Source organism: Lissotriton helveticus, chromosome 4_1 (assembly GCF_964261635.1).
Source record: "Lissotriton helveticus chromosome 4_1, aLisHel1.1, whole genome shotgun sequence".
Taxonomy (NCBI): Eukaryota; Metazoa; Chordata; class Amphibia; order Caudata; family Salamandridae; genus Lissotriton; species Lissotriton helveticus.
The window spans coordinates 820,058,660-820,078,083 of record NC_136063.1 but is presented as its reverse complement, the minus strand read 5'-3'; the positions used below and the strand labels follow the sequence as shown (position 1 = coordinate 820,078,083).

Below are 19,424 nucleotides of genomic sequence, written 5' to 3'. Positions count from 1 at the left end.
CTTCAAAGGCAAAAACACGCTTGCCGGCCTCTAGTGACTAACAACCAATCTGCAATCCGGAACCTACATAAGCGGGTGCAACAGCTTTAGGACTGAGCAGAGGATCTAGAGGGCCACTACTGCAGGAGCAACATGCATATTCTGGGACTTCCAGAGGTGATCGAGGGACGTGAGTCCTTAACAAACCTTGAGACATGGCTTAAGCCTTTTGCTCAGCCGTCCGATCTCCCTCCATTCTTTTCCCTGGAAAGGGCTCACCAAGTCCCAGCCCTGCATCTGCTACCAAGGGCTCCCCCTTGTCCCATGCATCCAAATTTCTTCATTTTAAAGACCGTGATACTGTCCTCCAAGCGGCCAGGCAGCTCCCCTTAGAGTGGAAGACAAAACAGTTATGACCATCTCAAATTAAACCAGAACAGTCCAACACCAACGTTCAACCTCTGCCAGTTGCAGGTACAGTACTCACTCCTGTTTCCAGCCTGCCTTAAGAGAATAGCTAATGGCTCCACCATCTTCTTTACAGACCCCAAAGAAAGCGTGGGACTGGACTGACTAACACTATGAGGAATCAAATCTCCCTCATGCTAGGCCCACCACGGGTCCTCCCAGGCCGCGTAGAGACTGGGAAAGCCATGGGCTAAGCCTGCATCACAAGGCTGCTCCTCTGACTCCCCCAAATGGAACAGATCATTGCAGATTGGAAGCGGGCACTGCAGGCTGCAGCATACTTGAAAGCCACAACTACAGAAACTGACTATTAGAAAGGCCCTCACATTTTTTACGTCCGAGGATGACACTCTCCAGATTGACGACTCTCGAAGAGACTCACATACAGACCCCAGGAAAACACCACAAAAGCAGATAATCAAATTTGAACCACTGGGTCGAAGCGTGCTGAGCCTAAAGCGTGGATTATATGTATTAGACTGGACTTGATATGTCATCACGATGGCAAACTCCACCACACACCACGAACCCACAGGCACAGCCTAACACCAGCCCTCCCATTTCACCATCCCCTGCTCCCACCTGTTCCTCCTCGCTCTTTCGGTCTCTCACATGCCTGACCTCAGGAACCGATAACCATGCTGTCTTCTCGCCCTGTGTCTAAGCAGGCACGCCTAGTTATATACCCTCACAGGGCTCTATGGTTAGGCCCCCTTTGGCAGCTGGTCACACCCTCAGATAACGCTAGAGCTTACAGAAGATTTTCGGTTTGGGCACACCACCCATTGTGTTAGGCTCTCAGCATTAGAACCACAACCACCTTGAATTGGCATGACACCCAATTTCACCCCTTCCTTTTCATGCTTCATCCAGGAGAATGGGCCCTCGAACACTTCACCAATGTATGCCGGGGGCATGCAGAAACGGTACCCCCCCGCCAACCCCCTCCCGAGCCTTAGCTCTACGCTGCCTTGGCCCCCTTGACTGATATCTGCTTTCTCACCCTGAATGTACGGGGAATACACACTGCTAGAAAGTGCTATCCAGTTTATTCAGATATCAAGAGTCAGCAGGCACAAATAATTCTACTGCAGGAGACAGGCATCAGGGCAAATGAACTGGATCATTTGAATCAATGGTGGCGGGGTTCCCTATATGTTACCCTATATTCAGCCTATGCGCCTGGCGCCATGATGTGGATTTACCTGGATATTCAGTTTCTAGAAACAAATGTGGCACTTGATACCAAGGGCCACTTTGTACTCCTTGAGGGCCATCGTGTACCCAGCCCATCCTCATAGTGAGCATTTAGCCCCCAATATGGAGCTGGGGCCCTTTCGGGACACCCTTTCCGCCACCCTCGCCCACAACACGGCATTACGATGGTAGTTGGGCAGTGACTACAACTGTGTCCTCGACCTCGCACTAGATAGGTCCCACCCTTCACTGCCCCAAGTCCCCCCCAACCAATGTGCACAGGTACACTGCTTCTGCAATTGGGTACGCAACTGGACCCTCGCTGGCGCATGGCGATCCCAATACTCCACGACTCGGTTCTACTCATTTCATTCCATTCCTCACAATTTACAAGTGCACCTGGACAGGTTTCTCTGATCAGCTACCCTTCTGCCTCTCGTCCGCCACTCTGTTTACCTAGGTCATGAGGTCAATGACCACGTACACATACCCACCCCCACTTGCAGACTCCCACTGGAATGTCTGGAGGACCCGGTGTTCCGTGATGAACAGAGGGACCACATTTAACAGTACTTCTCCTGAAAACTAAGGGACAGCCTCCAACAGAGCCCTGGAGTGGGACGCCTTTAAGGTTGTGACGAGGGGCGTATGCATCCAGACTCTGGAGAGAGAAATTACGACAGCTGAGAATGGCCTTGATACACTGTGTAAGGCGGCCGACAGCAACCCTGCGCTCACCCAACTGGCCAAAGCGAAAATCGCATACACTGCCCTTCTGAAGCACCTGTGCTATTACAATTTTTAGCGCATGTGGCCAAGGTCCACAGGGAGGGAGACAGGTCTGGCAAACCTTTAGCCTGGTTGGTCCCACAGGAAACCACGATGCACCCCATCACGGGGATGAGTACTCCCACAGGCCACACTGTACGAACGCAGAACGATATACTGCTGGCTTTTATAAATATTATTCCTCTATATACCAGGAACAGCCGGGTACTAAGACGAGCCACTCAGATGTGTTTTAGCAGAAATCACCCTTCCACATATATCGCCTCACCAGGCTTTCTTTAGATGCCACAATAACGCCTGCTGACGCGAAGCAGGCAATCCGTCTTCTCGACTGCAATACAATGCCGGGTTTGGATGGCCTGCGGCCCTAATACTACCACACCTTCTCAACCAAGCTGGTGCCTCATCTGGCAGAGATGTATGCAGCAGCCTTAGAATCTGGTTAGATTCTATACTCACTCTGGGAATCACTATTAGTATTCTTCCCAAAACCAGACAGAGACCCCAAGCAGTTTACTTCCTACAGATCCAATGCCATCCTTGAGGAGAATTATATAATGATAAGCAAGATTTTAGCGGACGGATACTCCCGGAACTTGTACACATTGACTAAAATGGCTTTGTTTCAGGCCGCAGCACTTCCCAGAATATCCGCCGTCTTCCAAATACGGGATCCGGTCAAAATTCTGATCGCATGAGCATCCTGCCTCATCCTAGATCTGGAAAATGTTTTTAGACGTTCTAACCTGGCACTATTTATTTACAGTGCTCAACCGCATGGGTATTGGGCCCAAGCTCCTGGCATACACTCTGCTTCTATATTCCAAGCCTATCTCCCAGATTCGCTTGGGCCACCTGGTCGCGGCCCCTTTCCCAGTAGGCCGTGGGACGAGACAGGATTGCCCACTCTCTCCATTGCTGTTTGCGCCTGCAATGGGACCATTAGTCATACGAATAAGCAAGGAGGGTCAGGCATGGGGCATTCCACTTGCAGATAGGACACACGCCATTTCACTCTATTCACTCTATGCGGACGATGTGCTCCTGCACCTCTGCAATGTGACAATGGACAATGGACCTATCACCCCTTAGGGACACCCAGACTGCTTTTGTGAATCTACCAGTAATCTCGCCACGCTCCTTCTTTAAAGAGCTGGACACTCTTCTCTGTACCCTCATCTGGGGCATCAAACGACACCGGTTTGCCCTTGCAAAGTTGCAGCTCCCCTGAGAGGGGAGGGCTAGGTGCTGCTTCATTTGAGGCATATTATCTAGCAGCCCAACTCCAGTGGATGTCTCGTTTGGCTGAAGGGCGCTACCTGGGGAAGACCTGCACCGAACAGGGACTTATGCTGGCGCCAATGATTCGCAGCTTGCTTCTTCCACAGGTGCTACTATCCTCACCCTGGCCCTTGCAGGTGGCAGATGCCCAGAAGAATGGGCAGGATACATCGCCTCTCTCAATGCTACCCAATAAATGCACCAACCTGGCCTCTAGTCGGATTGCCCCAAACCCCAGGATTCTATACCATTAGCTAAAAACCTGGACCGAATTCTCATACTCACACAGGGTGATCTTTTTGCCAACGGTCATCTTCTGCTGGCCTCCCTCCAGGACAATTTTTATTGCACAGGGAGCTCCGTTATACTTTCCAAGCATTCTGAAATATAGTGATGGCAGAGCCCAATACGCACACCGTGCTGCAAGCCATTCTTAACATGGGTGACAGGCGACACCTCATTACCTGGCTCTATAAAGCCATCCGGTAACTGGCGGCTAACCCCCAGCTACACTACGACAAAAATGGGGGGATGACAATGGAGGCTGTTACACAAAAGGGAATGTAGCTGAGCACTGGAATCCCCACAGCGGGTCTCTCGTAACTCATGGTTTAAGAACATATGCTTTGTCATCCTCCATAGGGCATATATAACCCCGTCACAACTGAATCGCTATTTCCCCATGGTGGACGTTCCCTGCCCACAATGTCACATTTCAGATGCAGACGTTAAGCACATGTTGTGGTCCTGCCCAACCCTACAAAGCTTTTGGCACTCAGTACACACCGTCCTGAGCAAGGTCACAGAATTGCCAGACATATACCCATGGGAGGCATGCTAGTTAGGTTTGCTGAGAAGCAAAAAGCTACTAGAAGTATGCACATGATCCGCAGAACTAGCCTTCTTTCTCACCAAATACACACTTACACTCCACTGACGCTCACCTACTGCTCCTCAAACAGCTGCCTGACCGGGGAGGTAGTAGACGTCCATTGTGAGGTTCGTGGCTGGTGCAAACAGCCCATTACCCCCATTGGGACACCCTTCTCATGCAATTTCAACAGGAGACGGGGACGATGATCTCCCCCCATGAATCCACCCAAGCCCTTCTAGACCTCCGATATTCAATCGTCACCAACCTAATTGGGAGTTCACAAAGTAGCTCCTGTGCACGCTCCATCCTTACCAATCCCCACACCATCTCAATGATCCACAGGGTAGCAATTGTCTCTCTCAGCAACTACCCTAGTTGAATCCCACAACCTCTACTGCTACTTCTAGACCTGTCCGCCTTCCCCATTAGATTAACCTTCCTAATTTTATCCGAGTTTAAGTATTGTGGCACCACATTGATTAAAACTCGCTATCTAATGCAAACACTTTCCAATGTTGTACCATTTTCTGTTTTACATTGTAATCCTTCAATATGTATGCAGGCAAAACCAGATGGTACATACCACTTCAACTTATCAATGTTAATTACCAGCTGTCGCATGTAAATGCAGTTTATATTAAAAAATCTAATAAAAATAGTTTACAAATCACTCAATTTTTGCTATGGTGTAAGGGGTCTCATGTTAGGTCCATCTCCTGGACTCATAATGTGGAGAAGCGTGGCTCAGTGGTTAGAGGCGGCAGACCCGGAAGCTGAGATCGGCCGTGGACCAGGGTTCGATTCCCCGCCTCGGCGGGTCTCGGGCTCAAAAATTCCACGGACTCGACAATTCTCGCTCCGGTGCCTACTCGACTCACGGGGTCACACTCTGCGACTCTGGGCAATAGCTTGCTTAATCTCCACTACGGCCCCTCGCGGTGGGATGCCTGGCTTTCACCTTGTGGATACCCTGCCGGGGTATCTCACAGGGGAATACCAGGACGGGTTCCCTAAGCAAGCGCCTTGATACCTTCGGGTGATACGTGCGCTATATAAGTCGCAATACAATACATAATGCTTACTGACCAATTACTCAAGTGACTAATCCTTTTAATTGCAGGACATTCACGTTCCAATATTCCAGTTTTTTTCTAATATTTTTTGCGGTTGTATGTCTAAACAACCACTGCCTAAACCACGACTTCCTTAACCACGAAAACCTAACCACGAGTTATTCTTAACCACTACCTTTTTTAGCAAGACTTCCTAAACCACGAAATGAAACATCTCGTGTTTGCCCATTAGATGGCACTATTGTAATTACAATACTTTTAGCGTGAACCACTCGTAAAAAAAAAAAAAACGGATCTAAATGTACTATGTTAGTATGCTTTGACAACACATACCATTAGCTCTTTTTTTTATTTATCAGATATGAATGTTAGCAGCCCTACATGCCAAGAACAGATGCATACTGGTAAGTAGCATATTCAGTTCGAGGCATGTGGGCTGCTAAATTCATATCTGATGCATAGAATACATAGCAGTCCCTCCATTAACGGCGGTTGCCCGTGCCAGCTGCAGAAGCTTGAAAAAGTGTTTTGATAACAGCCTGTCCTACAGCTGCTTGCTGTTTCGAATGCACAGCCACACAGTAATGTTTGGTAAATGTGTGTGGTGTAGACCATGTGGCTGCTCTACAAATGTCCTCTAAGGGAATGTTCCCCAGGAAAGCCATGGAGGCCCCCAATTTGCGTGTGAAGTGCGCCCTTGGGGGTATTGTTGAAAGTGCGTTTAGCCTTTTGATAACAGATTTGAATGCACTTAACAATCCATCTGGCTATTCCTGCTTTGGAAATGGGGTTGCCTTTGTGCTGTGCTGAGAAGGCAACAAAAAGTTGTTGTGTCTTTCTAAAGTGTTGTGTTCTGTCAATGTAGTACATTAGCGCCCTCCTAACGTCTAATGTATGAAGCATTCTTTCTGCTACTGTTTGTGGGTTTTGGAAGAATGCAGGCAGGTCAATAGTTTGGTTGAGATGAAACTGTGACACCATTTTAGGAAGGAATTTGGGGTTAGTGCGGAGCACTACCCTGTTGGAATGTATTTGTATGAAGGGCTCTTGGATTGTGAGCGCTTGCAGCTCACTAACAAGTCTGAGCGAAGTAATAGCAATGAGAAAAGCCACCTTCCATGTGAGAAACTGAATCTCGCAGGAGTGCAGCGGCTCAAAAGGTGGGCCCATCAGCCTAGTGAGGACCACATTGAGGTTCCACACTGGAGCTGGCGGTGTTCTTGGAGCAATGACCCGCTTCAGTCCTTCTAGGAAGGCCTTAATGGCAGGCACTCTGAAAACAGAGAGGTGTTGCCTATTTTGGAGATAAGCCGCTATGGCGGATAAATGTATCCGAATGGAAGCGTACGCTAGATTGCATTTGTAAAGATGTAACAAATAGCAGATGATGTTAGGAATGGATGCATCTAGCGGGTTGATCTTGTTGTCTGCACAGTACATGACAAACCGCTTCCATTTAGCTGCATAGCAAGCTCGGGTAGTGGGCTTACGTGCCTCCCGGATGATGTCCATGCATTCCGGAGGCAGGTTGAGGTAGCCAAATTCTAAGACTTCAGGAGCCAGATCGCCAGATTGAGCTGTTGCGGATCTGGGTGATGAATGTCGCCATGGTTCTGCGTCAAGAGCCGGGATGTGAGATGCAGCCGTTGATGCGGTACCACGGAAAGTTCTAGAAACGTGGTGTACCATGGTTGGCGTGCCCATGTTGGAGCAACCAGGATGAGAGTCATCGAGTGTTGCTTTAGCTTTCTTGCCACCAGCGGAATGAGAGGCGCTGGGGGAAAAGCGTACGCAAATTTGCCTGACCAGTTCATCCATATCGCATTCCCTTGCGATTCTGGGTGAGGGAACCTGGCGGCAAAGCTTTGGCATTTTGTGTTTTCCCTTGTGGCAAACAGGTCTATTTCTGGATGACCCCATTGCTGGAAGTACGGGTGGAGTACTGATGGATGTAACTCCCACTCGTGCATTTGATGGCTGTACCTGCTGAGCAGGTCCGCCATCTGATTGTCCTTGCCCGGGAGGTGTTCTGCCATGAGGAAGATGTTCCTCCTAATGGCCCACTTCCACATGCTCTGAGCCAGATGAGACAGCTGTGGAGAGTGAGTACCTCCCTGCTTCTGGATGTAGTACATGGCTGTCATGTTGTCCGTCCGGATCAACACGACTTTGTTGCACAGATGTACTTTGAAGGACTTGAGCGCCATGAAGATTGCCATCAATTCTAGGTAGTTGATGTGCAACTTCTGCTGCTGGGTGGACCACAGTCCCTGCACAGTGTAGTGGAGCACATGGGCTCCCCACCCTTGGAGAGATGCGTCCGTTGTTAGGATTATCTGTGGCACTGGCTCTTGGAACGGTCGGCCCTTGCAAAGGTTCTGTGGATTCCACCAATGCAGAGAGTTGTATGCCCAACCGGTCACCAACACTAGGTCTGTTAGCTGTCCCTGAGCCTGTGTCCACTGATTTGCCAAGCATTCTTGGAGCGGGCGCATGTGCAGCCTCGCGTGCGGGACTATGAAGATGCAGGAGGCCATCATGCCTATCAACTGCATGAACACTCTTGCTGAGAGGGAGTGTTGTGGTCTGAATTTTTGGCACAGCGACTGAATGCTGTCGATTCTGACTGGGTTTGGCTGAGCCATAGCAGTCAGGGTGTTTATTGTCGCGCCCAGATACTGCCGCACATGGGCTGGTTGAAGGTGCGACTTCGGGTAGTTTAGCGAGAACCCCAGGCTGTGAAGGAGCTGAATAGTGTGGGACATGTCCGCGGCGCACTGTTGTTCCGACTTTGCTTGAACAAGCCAGTCGTCTAGGTACGGGTAGACATGTATGCTCTGTCTCCTGAGGTGCGCCGCCACTGTCGCCAGACACTTTGTAAACACTCTGGGGGCAGTAGTTACCCCGAAGGGCAGGACTTTGAACTGATAGTGCCTGTTTAGAATGGTAAACCTGAGGTATTTTCTGTGGGATGGGTGGAGTGGTATGTGGAAATAAGCATCCTTGAGGTCCAAGGTTGCTAGGAAGTCCCCTTGATTGAGCAGGGGAAGGATTTGTTGCAGTGTCAGCATGTGGAAGTGTTCTGACAGTATGTACATGTTGAGGGGGCGCAGATCCAGAATAGGTCTGAGGGATCCGTCCTTCTTTGGGATGAGGAAGTACAGGGAATAGACCCCCGTGCCTTCCTCCTCCACTGGCACGAGCTCGATAGCGCCTTTTTGCAGCATCACCAGTACTTCCTGCTGCAATAAGTGCAAGTGCTCTGCTGACATAGGACGGTGTCTTGGGGGAATGTTGGGGGGAGTGGATATCAACTCCAAACAGTAACCGTACTGGAAAAGGTTTCTCACCCACCTGTCCGTGGTGATGGACGTCCAGACTGGCAGGAACTGCTGGAGTCTCCCCCCGACCGGAGTGGCACGGTCGGGGGGCAGTGACAGAGAGTCACTGTTTGTTGGCGGCAGAGGAGCGGGAGTTGTTGTTTCCTCTGCCTCTGCCCTTGGCACTGTTGCCTCTGTAACCCCCTCTACCCTGCTTGGGGTACGAGGATTGCGCACCACCACTCGCATATTGTGTTTGTTGGCCCAATTGTCCTCTGGTAACACCGCGTGCTCCTGAGCGACGAAAAGTGTTTACCCTGAATTGTTGAGACTGAAGTGCCCCCATGGACTTAGCAGTCTCGTTGTCCTTTTTAATCTTTTCAAGGGTGGTGTCTACATCTGGACCAAACAGGGTGTCAGGATTGACGGGCTGGTTGAGGATTGTAGTTTGGATGTCAGGCTTAAACCCAGATATACGAAGCCAAGCTTGTCGCCTCAACATGACGCTAGAGTTAATCCCCCTAGCCGCCGTATCTGCCACATCAAGTGCACACTTTATTGCAGCGTTGGAGATAAGCTTTCCCTCTTGTATGAGTGTTTCGGCTGCTTCTTTAAACTCATCAGGTAGGTGTTGAAGGACCTGTTCTAGGGTGTCGTAATGCGCCCTATCGTATTGTGCCAATAATGCCTGCATGTTTGCGATACGCCATACATTGGCAGCCTGCGCTGCCACCCTCTTGCCCGATGCCTCAAGCACTTTCGACTCCTTGTCTGGGGGAGGAGCTTCACCCGTTGTTTGGGAGTTTGCCCTCTTGCAGGCATTTGCGACCACCAACGAGTCCAGGGGCAACTGTCCTCGAATATATGCAGGATCTCCAGGTGCTGGCCTGTATTTTTTCTCGATACGTGGGTTCACCACCCTTGCCCTGGTAGGTTCCTTAAAGATCTCTGGGGCATGTTTAAGGACACCTTTAAGCATAGGAAGTATTTTAACTGTTCTCTCCGAGACGGAGAAAGTGTCAAATAAAAAGTCTTCTTCTACCGGGTCAGCATGCATGTCCACATTATGATTTGCTGCTGCCCGTTCGAGTAAAGCATTAAATGCAGCCGAATCCTCTGTTGGAGATGTAAGTGCCCCAAAACCTTGTGGATCATGTACCACCTGATGCCCACTTTGGTCCCCAGCGTCGCCAAATGAGTCCTGCTGAACATCAGGGTCATTGTCCACTGGGAAATTGTATTGGTCCTGCTGTTCATCATCATCCCCTCCTGATTGGTTGGGGGAAGGCGATGGACTCCTTCTCGGTGGAGGCAGAATAGGCTCAACAAGTAAAGGAGTGTCTTGTGCCGGCCTTTTCTTCTTTAGTGGAATAACATACGATTCCAGTGGTTGGGAAGTGATTTTCTTTTTATAAAGGGTCAATGTCCCTGTGTGGGCATCGATACAATGCGCAGATTGCTCCTCAGAGGCAAGATATGGATCCGAGAGGCCTTTTGGTGTTGATGGATCCGACGTTTTTGGCACCGACGTGGTTGCGAAGGCCTTTGGGGCCACCTTTGGTGGCAGAGTGTAAAGAAGCTTGCTTGAGGACTTCTGAGGTATGTCCACCGATTTTGGAGCCGATGGCGTTGAAGCCGTGGACGATAATGCCTTTTCCTTTATACGTTTAAGGGAGTCAGTAACCTGCTTCGTAAAGGAGGCAGAGGGTTTTGGAACCGACGGCCGATCTTCGGAGTCGTCGGGGTTGTGTGGTGTCGACGGTATTGGCGTCGACGAATCTTCGGCCGCAATGCTTCGGGGCTCTGTTGAAGGCTTTGGCGCCGATGCTGCAGATCCCGCATCCTTGTGCCGATGCGTCGAGCTAGCGGCCTTTGGGTCGTGGCCTTTAGGTCGGCCGTGCGTTTACCGGACGGCGCCGTAGCAGCGCCCGAAGGCGTCTCAAGAGGTTTAGGTGTCCGCGCCGGAGCAACCGAGGTCGACGGCTGGTGGACGGCCTTCTTGGAGGAGGGTTCTTTGTGCACCTTCTGCGGCGCTGTCGACTCAACAGCCTTCTTCGACTTTTGTGGGCCGGAGGGCGACGGAGTCGATGAAGGAGCAGGCTTTGTTATTTTTTGTAGGAAGTCGGCCATTTTAGGTTTTGTCGAGTCCGTAGATTTCGGTTTCGTTTTCGACTGAACGTCGGCCATCTTGTGTCCCGTAGAATCCGAAGGTTTCGGTTTCGGTTTCGAAACGGGCAATTGCGGCTCCGCTTGAGTGTCCGTGGCCGGGCCAGAAGGCGGGGCCGGGGAGAGCGGTGCATGGTCGTGGGTAAGGCCGAGTGGCGATCCCGTGACCTGAGCCTCAATAACGTAGACCCCGGGGCATAGCTCTTCCTCTGAGCTATCTTCCACGGCCCCATAAACTTCGTCGTCGTCCCCTACCTCCTCGAAGTATTCAAGGTCTGGGGCCTGTCCTCCGATGTATTCCTCTGGATCGGCCAGGACCTCCGTCGACGGTGGCGAAATCTGGAGATGATGGCTATCGCCTTCCTCGTCGGGGTCGCCGAAGATGTTGTCGGGTGCCGGGGTCGCTCGCTGGACCTCAAGGCGCACCGCGCGCCGAAGCTTGAGCGTCTTCTTGGACCTGAACTTGGAGCAGGCCATGCAGTTTTCTTCGTTGTGGTCCGGCGAAAGGCACTTATTACAGACCGGATGCACATCGATGTGTGGATATTTGGATCCACAGACGGGGCAGAACTTGAACGGGCTCCGCTCCATGTTAAGTTCGACGGGTCTTGCTGCGACGAGAAGGCCTCGATGTCCGAGGAGTTAGTCGACTCCGGAGATATCCGGCTTAGAGAGCCGGACGACGCTCGAGACCGTACGCAAACAATACCGACGCAGGTAACGAAGGCCTTTTGGCCTTAAGATGAAAGTTTATCGGTTCCGACACAGAGACGTCGAAACCACATCCGAACCCAATGGCGGAAAAAAGCAATCTGGGGATGGAGTCGATGCCCATGCGCACTGTAGTCCAGGGGAGGAGCCACCTATCTCGTGATACTTCGAAGACTCTTCCAGGACAACAATGTGCAATCATCCGGACCCAACACTAGGCGGCGATCTATGCATCAGATATGAATTTAGCAGCCCACATGCCTCGAACATAGACACACGGTAACCTATAAGTCACTCCTATGGCAGGCCTTAACAATCCTGCAGGCAGAGTGCTTGGTTATGTGTGAGATGGTGCTCTAGCATGAGCTGAGCATGTCTGCAGCTTTCGGAACCATGTCCTTACAGCTGTTCTATGATATTGCCATACCATATACTCTTAAGTGCATTATAAACCTCGCGGTTAAATGCTAACTTTGGTTTGGCTTTATCCAAACATGTCGTGTAAGGTGTCATAAGCTTTGGAATACTACCCCCTCGCCAATTCTGGCGACGGGGGTAGCATTCCACCCTTCTAGAGGGAGAAGACATGTTGTTGCTGACTATCCCGGTTAAAGTTAACCAGAGCCCCAGCGTCACAAAATGGACGCTGCTGCCAACAAACACAAGTCTGACCTCCTGCTTCTGGGAGTCCTTCCAGTCACGGAGGTTTGGACAATAGGTTTCCTGTCTGGAGAGGTGCGAGCACCACAACAGACAGGAATTTTTGTATTGGGACAGGGAGGGCTGAATAGAATGAGAGACAGCCTGGGGCACCCTAGGTGCTCCATGCATACCCCAGTTCAAAACGGTTGCTGGGGCACTCCAGCCCCAGCTCTGGTGCGAAACTGGACAAAGGAGAGGGGGTGTAACCACCCACCTTCCTGGTCCCACCCATAGGAGGGACCTAGAAAGTAATCCAGCCCCTTTTAGTTGTATAAAGGTAGGAGCTGAGTCCTGAGACTTTAGATTAAACCTGAATCGAAACTTGACACAAAACTCTGGACCTTCGACATTCTGCTGAAGCTGAAGACTGAAGAATCTCCCTTGTGGCCAAGGAGTGACCACCCTGGGCAACCAGGCAACATCCCGCAAATCAACGGCTTGCTTTGTCGACGTTCCCGCCGGAACCAGAGCACAGAGCCTGACAAGACCCAGACTTCCAGACCTCTCTGACCCTCTCTTCACGACTGCAGCATAGCTGGGATCCGTGGAGGCGACGAGACACGTGGGACCGGACATCTTGAAAAGCCTGCAACTTGCTACCTGTGCAGCTCCTGAGGTACCCTCGAAGCTGTGCACTGGGGATTGAGAAGCCCCGATCCCGAGCTCCATCTGCGACGAAGATCAGCCCCCCACACTCCACGAGTTCTGCGTGGGGCCCATCTGCTTTTGTTCTGCTCGACACGTTGTCCGGTTGCGGGCCCGTTGGCTAGTAGCCTCTGTGACGCCAATCCTTATGAACCACCTCGCTGGTCTGGTTGCTCCAGACTGGCCCTTGCTTCCCTGCAAAGGGGAAGCTCCTCAGACCTTGCTGGTCTGCACCAGAAGCCTTTGTTGTATCCTGCGTGGGTTGCCTTTGCCATGGATTGTTGACTCCAATCCGGAAGTCGACCCCTCCATCTGCGAGAACCTTTGTGGGACAGCTCGTCTCCAGCACCTGGTCGTCGTCGATGCCTCCTGGTCCATGTGGCTGCAAAGACAAGCTTCAAGACAGCACCTGATTGCTCCCCGACGTCGTCTGGTTCCTTCCTGGTTCCACCCGGTCACTGGCTAGTGACCCAGACTCTGTCCCCTCTGCTTTCAGGTCCTCTACATCTCCGATCCACCCTTGGATCCACCCAGACATCTTCCTCCTGGTCACCTGCAGCATCTTTCTCCGAGGCTCCATAGGACTCAACGACGAAACCCGACATCTTCACACCTATGCACCCGCCGTCCGTGGGTGAGGTAACACGAGTACTTCGGTGCTCCCAAGGGTATTGACTATCCAAGTGTTTAAGTCTTTAGTTGTTTCCTCCTAGCTAAATCGGAAGGGTCCTAAATCCTTCTAAATCTAACTTCTAAGTTCCCATTGACTTTGCATTGACTCACGCGTGTGTGTTAAGACACTGTACGCGCCGCCTGTGGGCCTCCTACTCCTAACCTATTGTCCAGATAGTGTAGCCCCAGCGAATCCCTAGGCCCTTCCTTTTCTTGTGACGTGGTACTCATACCACTTTCTTAATATATGGTTTGCTTCGTCCCTAGGGCCTAACCGTAAATTGTGCAACTTAACGTATTCTGACTAAGTATCTTGTTATGTGCTTTGGCCTCTGATCTCATAAAGAGTTCAGAGGAGTGTGTTAGTAAATAAATACATATATATTTTATATATATCCTGTGTGGTGTCCTTTCATTTGATATTCAAGGGGTTACATATGGTAAAACAGCTGGCTTTACACGCCCTCAAGAGTCTTTTAGCCTAAGACTGTTCTGTCCACGCTACCACTAGGATAGCTGGTCTATAAGGTTGACTTACAACCATCACCATAAGGGTTGTTTGGACTGGTGCAAGGTGACCACTAGAATAGTGATCATCATATACCAGGCCAACTTCTCACAGTCGTGCTTAAGGAAAGTCGTGGTTTTTGAAAGTCGTGGTTCCGGCTTCGTTGTTCAGGTAAGTCGTTATAAAATCTTCATTGATAAGGATGTTTCCCTTTTTTTGCATCTTTGACTGTGTTCTCTGGATTGACATGGGGGTATTAGCTTCATCCATGAAAGGGCTAGAGTTAAGCAAGGGAATCCTAATGGAGTAAGTGGCTGTTCACAGTGACAGGGCCACTCCCCAAACTCCCAATTTCCTACCTTGAACATAGGAGGGTGCTTCTGTATCCTTTGGTAAAATATTTTAAAAACTATTATCCAAGAACCAACAATCCTCTGCTATATAACTTCTACCAACTTTAAAGTATGACGCATGATAAAAAATATTTAAGTACCTTCATGTTGCCATCTTTAATGAGGTTTACTTTAATGTTGGACTCTGGAGACAGATTTCCCCACTCGTCGCAAAGTTGAACTATAAGAGGCTTTGGCAATTCCTTTCCATTTATTACAGTAACAGCCTAAAATAAAACACAAAATTTTATGAATCACCTGCATGAAGATGAAAAATAAATATGTGTACATTGACAACATGCGCAAGAATGGGACATTCTACATTTGCTCAGCAGAATAGAAGGATGTAAGAAAACTAAGCAATATAAAGAAGCTTTCAAGAAACCTACCAAAACATGTTCTCAAAAAGGTCGACAAATAGACAGTACATCTTCTTAAATCATAGGCTCGGGCAGTCAAATCCAAGCCATCTATTAAGGATACAATACAATGACAGTGGTAACGCACAAGTTACTTACCTTCGGTAACGATATATCTGTAAGAAACAGTAGTTAGTATTAGATTCCTTACCTTAGAATATCCCCAGGCGTCAGATCCGGAAACTTTTGCGTAGCAGCACCCTTGCACGTCGGTAGGCGTCGTCTGCGGCTCCGCGTCCGTCGTCGGCGTCGTTGGCGCCGTGAAGACGTCGTCGGAGAACTTAGACGCCGCCGTCGCACGCTGACGTCAATTGCTATACACAGCTTTTCCGCACCAGAAACGCAGAGCCATGATAAAAACCAACACTGGTGCCATGAAACTAGGGCCCTGAAAGGGGATGACCTTAACCCTAGATATCGGTTCGCAGAACAGGAAGATGGATGGGGCGGTAAGGAATCTAATACTAACTACTGTTTCTTATCGACTATTGGCTCATTTCACCTGGGATTGCGGGGTGGGTCAAGAACCTGCTCACCCTTCCACGCACGCTCTCAGATCATTCTCCTGTGATACTTCAACTAGGGATTCCCCGGCTGGGAGGTTATGAAAGACAGTGGCGGCTCCCTGCGAGGGCCCTGGCTGGCCCGGTGTTCACGGAAACGATCCGGCAGGCCATAGAAGACTATTTCGACCTCAACGCGGGACCTGTGGACACCTGGGCGTCTCTATGGGAAGGGTTCAAGGCGACAATCCGCAGGGTTTGTATCGCGACACACGTGGGGGGCATTGAGAGACATCAGATCCACTCTATCCCGTATTGAAAGCGACATTGCGGCTTAGATGACTTATTGTTGCATAACCCTTCTGCATACAACGAGGCAAAGAGACTAGCACTGATGAATGACTTCCGTGAGGAAGCTGACAGGGAACAAAAATATCTTTCCACACAGTACACGGCGAGACAATATGGTGAGGGTGACAGACCCGGTAAATTGTTGGCGCAACTACTCAGACCCCCGCACCAGTCACCATATATCACAGAAATCACGGACCACAATGGGGACTCACTCCACTCCACGCTAGAGATCTGCGACACGTTTCTGTCCTACTACAAGACCCTGTACAAATCCACCTTGTCTGGAGATTTGGAGGAGCAGGGCATGTACTTGAATAATGAGATTGCAATGGTATATCTCGAAAAACATATGCAGGAATTCTTGGCGATGCCTATTACACCAGACAGCATTAACGAGGCCATTGACGCGTTGAGGGGTTCCGCGGCTCCTGGATTGGATGGCTTCTCAGCCGATTTTTACAAGGCTTATAAGGAGGAACTCGCCCCCCGTATGGTGGAGGTTTATGCAGAGGCACTCCAACAGGGACAGCTGCCCCCCACGCTTAGAGAAGCAGTTATAATTCTTCTCCCCAAACCGGGAAAAGACCCCACCTCATGCAGTTCATACAGACCCCTGTCACTGCTAAACCTTGATTACAAGATCTTGGCTAAGGTTCTGGCGATCCGACTCTCTCTCCTCATGGAATCAATAATATCACCGGCTCAGTCCGGGTTTGTCCCGCACCGCTCCACATCCCTGAATTTAAGGACCCTGTTCTCGGTCCTACATCGAGTTGATCCTGCCACCCCGGCAGCTGCTATTCTGCTAGACGCCGAGAAGGCATTTGATTCATTAGAGTGGCCTTTTTATCTTTCCATCATGAGGCGTATGGGCATGCCAGAATGCTTTGTGGCCACAGTTGCTCTCTTATACACCCTTCCCACAGCTAGAATCCGACTGAACGGCACCATTACAGACCAATTCACCTTATCACGCGGCACACGACAGGGATGCCCGCTGTCCCCGTTACTTTTTATATTAGCAATGGACCCACTGGTCCGACACTTCCAAGAGAGACACTTGTTTCGTGGCCTGCAGTTTCGCACTGGCCCACTCCTGATGTCACTGTACGCAGATGATACGATTCTCTATGTTAAGATGCCCAACGTCAATCTGGAGCCTCTCCTCTTAGAGATTACCCGATTTGGTGTTTTTTCTGGACTCAGAATAAATTGGTACAAGTCCCTCATTTTTCCTCTCACCCCCAGTACCACCAAATGGGACTGCCCGTTCCCACTAGAATGGTGCACTGACTCGGTCAAATACCTGGGTATCCATGTGCACCTTGATACTGTGGCCATTGTTAGGCTAAATTATGGTAAAGCGTTGGATTACCTCGAGGATCAGATCGACCGTTGGATTCGCCTTCCGTTATCCATGGCTGGTAGGATTGCCATTATTAAAATGATCGTGCTCCCCCGGTTCTTGTACCTTTTTATCAATATCCCGATCCCCCTCACTAAGATATTCTTTTCCCAACTACGTTCCCTGCTTTTGCGGTTAGTTTGGGGAGACAAGAATCCACGGGTTTCCTGGAAGGTGCTTACACTCCCATATGAGAAAGGTGGCCTTGGCGTTCCTGATTTCTATTTGTACTTCCTGGTAGCGCAGGGTTCCTTTGCGTATTCCTGGTTCCACCCTGATGCCCGTATACCATACTTAAAACCTGAGGCCGACCTGGCACTGCCGACTCCACTACCCACGGTCCTGCCCAAAGGGGTCCACCAAGACCCCCAAGACATACAAACAGTTTCATCCACTTGTTGGGCGTGGGACAAGATGCGGAGACTACTAGGACTAGCAGTATTGTACTCCCCCTCTCTACCCCTCCCTAACGCACACTGGCTCCCTATAACTGGGGAGACTGTGGTTAAACAGACACTATCCAAATTCAACATCGGTGTTATTGGAGACCTCTTCCCTGATGGTCACGCCTTTTCCATGACGGAAGACCTCCGCTTCACAGATCGCACCTTCATGGACTCCTTTGTACTGACCAGATTGTTATCCATGATGCGCGCTGCGTTTCCCACATTCCCGCTTGCCCCTGATGAGGCCCTCCCTCTATCCCTTATCATACAACACCCGCAGGGCACGCATTTAGTTACCAGATTATACAGACTATGCAGCGCTGCCCTTCCTACACTAGATGCCAGGGTGCGCGCGGCGTGGGAGGAGGATCTGGGTAGCCCTATAGCAGACGACCAGTGGGCCTACTGCTGTAGTGCTACACGAGAGGTTTCGATAAATAGCAGACACAAACTCGTTCATTTTAAATTCCTCCGCAGGTTATATCACACACCTGCATTGGCCCACAGGATTGACCCCGACCGATCACACCGCTGCCCTAAGTGCAAAGCCCCCCATGCTGACTTTGCCCACCTTGCTTGGACCTGCCCCTTGCTTGGCGAATACTGGTCTCAGGTTCATCTCACATTCAGTCAAATACTCGGGATTCGCCTGACTCCCACACCCGAAATAGCACTTCTGGGTAACGTCTTGAATTTCCCACGTCCTATCCGCATACTTGCTGCATTGGGCTTTCTGTTAGCTAAGAGAGAAATCGCTTTGCTGCGCCACGCGACCCCCTAGCTTGAACTCCTGGCTTCGGAGTATGTCCTGCTGTAATGTCAATAGCGTGGAGTATTCGACTATGGTCCCTGCCCCTTCGCACCCTTTAGACATCTGGGGGCCTTATCGCACCTACATTGACAAGATCACTGCTGAGCGCCAGTCCCAGCTGGAGAGTCAGGTGGTCCCAACGGGAGTGGGTTGAGGGATGTCGCCTTTCTCCCCTGATGAATGTAGACTGCCATGCTGCTGTGGGACCTAGGGGCACTCCCCTTGATACTGTGGGATTACATAGCCGGAATGTACACTGGATCACCTTCATGTCTCCTGCTCCATATGTCATCTGATTCAGTTCCAGTTTCTGTTTTCGGATACCTGTCTCCTCCTTTGGTTTGAATAGTCCCTGTACTATCATGTCTTCTTACGCTCCCCATGACCATGATGTCTTCTGATGGCTTTGCTATGTGTGACCTATTACCTATATGCTGTGCTAGATATGTCTTACTGTGTTACTCGAATTACAATTGTAATTTACTACGTGTTTTACCTATTATTTGGAAATCTTTAAAAAAAAAAAAAAAACTACTGTTTCTTACAGATATATCGTTACCGAAGGTAAGTAACTTGTGCATCTGAAAGAAACAGGTTAGTATTAGATTCCTTACCTTAGAATAGATACCCCAGCAATACCAAGCCCGGAGTTTGGTCTGCGAACCAATGATTACACCAGAAAGTCCTGGAGAACGGAACGGCCGAAAAA

The 19,424-nt window shown here is 50.1% G+C and overlaps 1 protein-coding gene across 1 annotated transcript in view; it reads right to left on the bottom strand.

Moving 5' to 3' along the window:
- Positions 1–19,424, bottom strand: part of SMCHD1 (structural maintenance of chromosomes flexible hinge domain containing 1) — a 2,317,253-nt gene that overhangs the window by 1,102,575 nt on the left and 1,195,254 nt on the right. Inside the window, exon 30 of the mRNA XM_078687460.1 lies at positions 14,879–15,004. Coding sequence (XP_078543586.1) covers positions 14,879–15,004 — 126 coding nt within the window. The remainder of the gene's footprint in view (positions 1–14,878; positions 15,005–19,424) is intronic.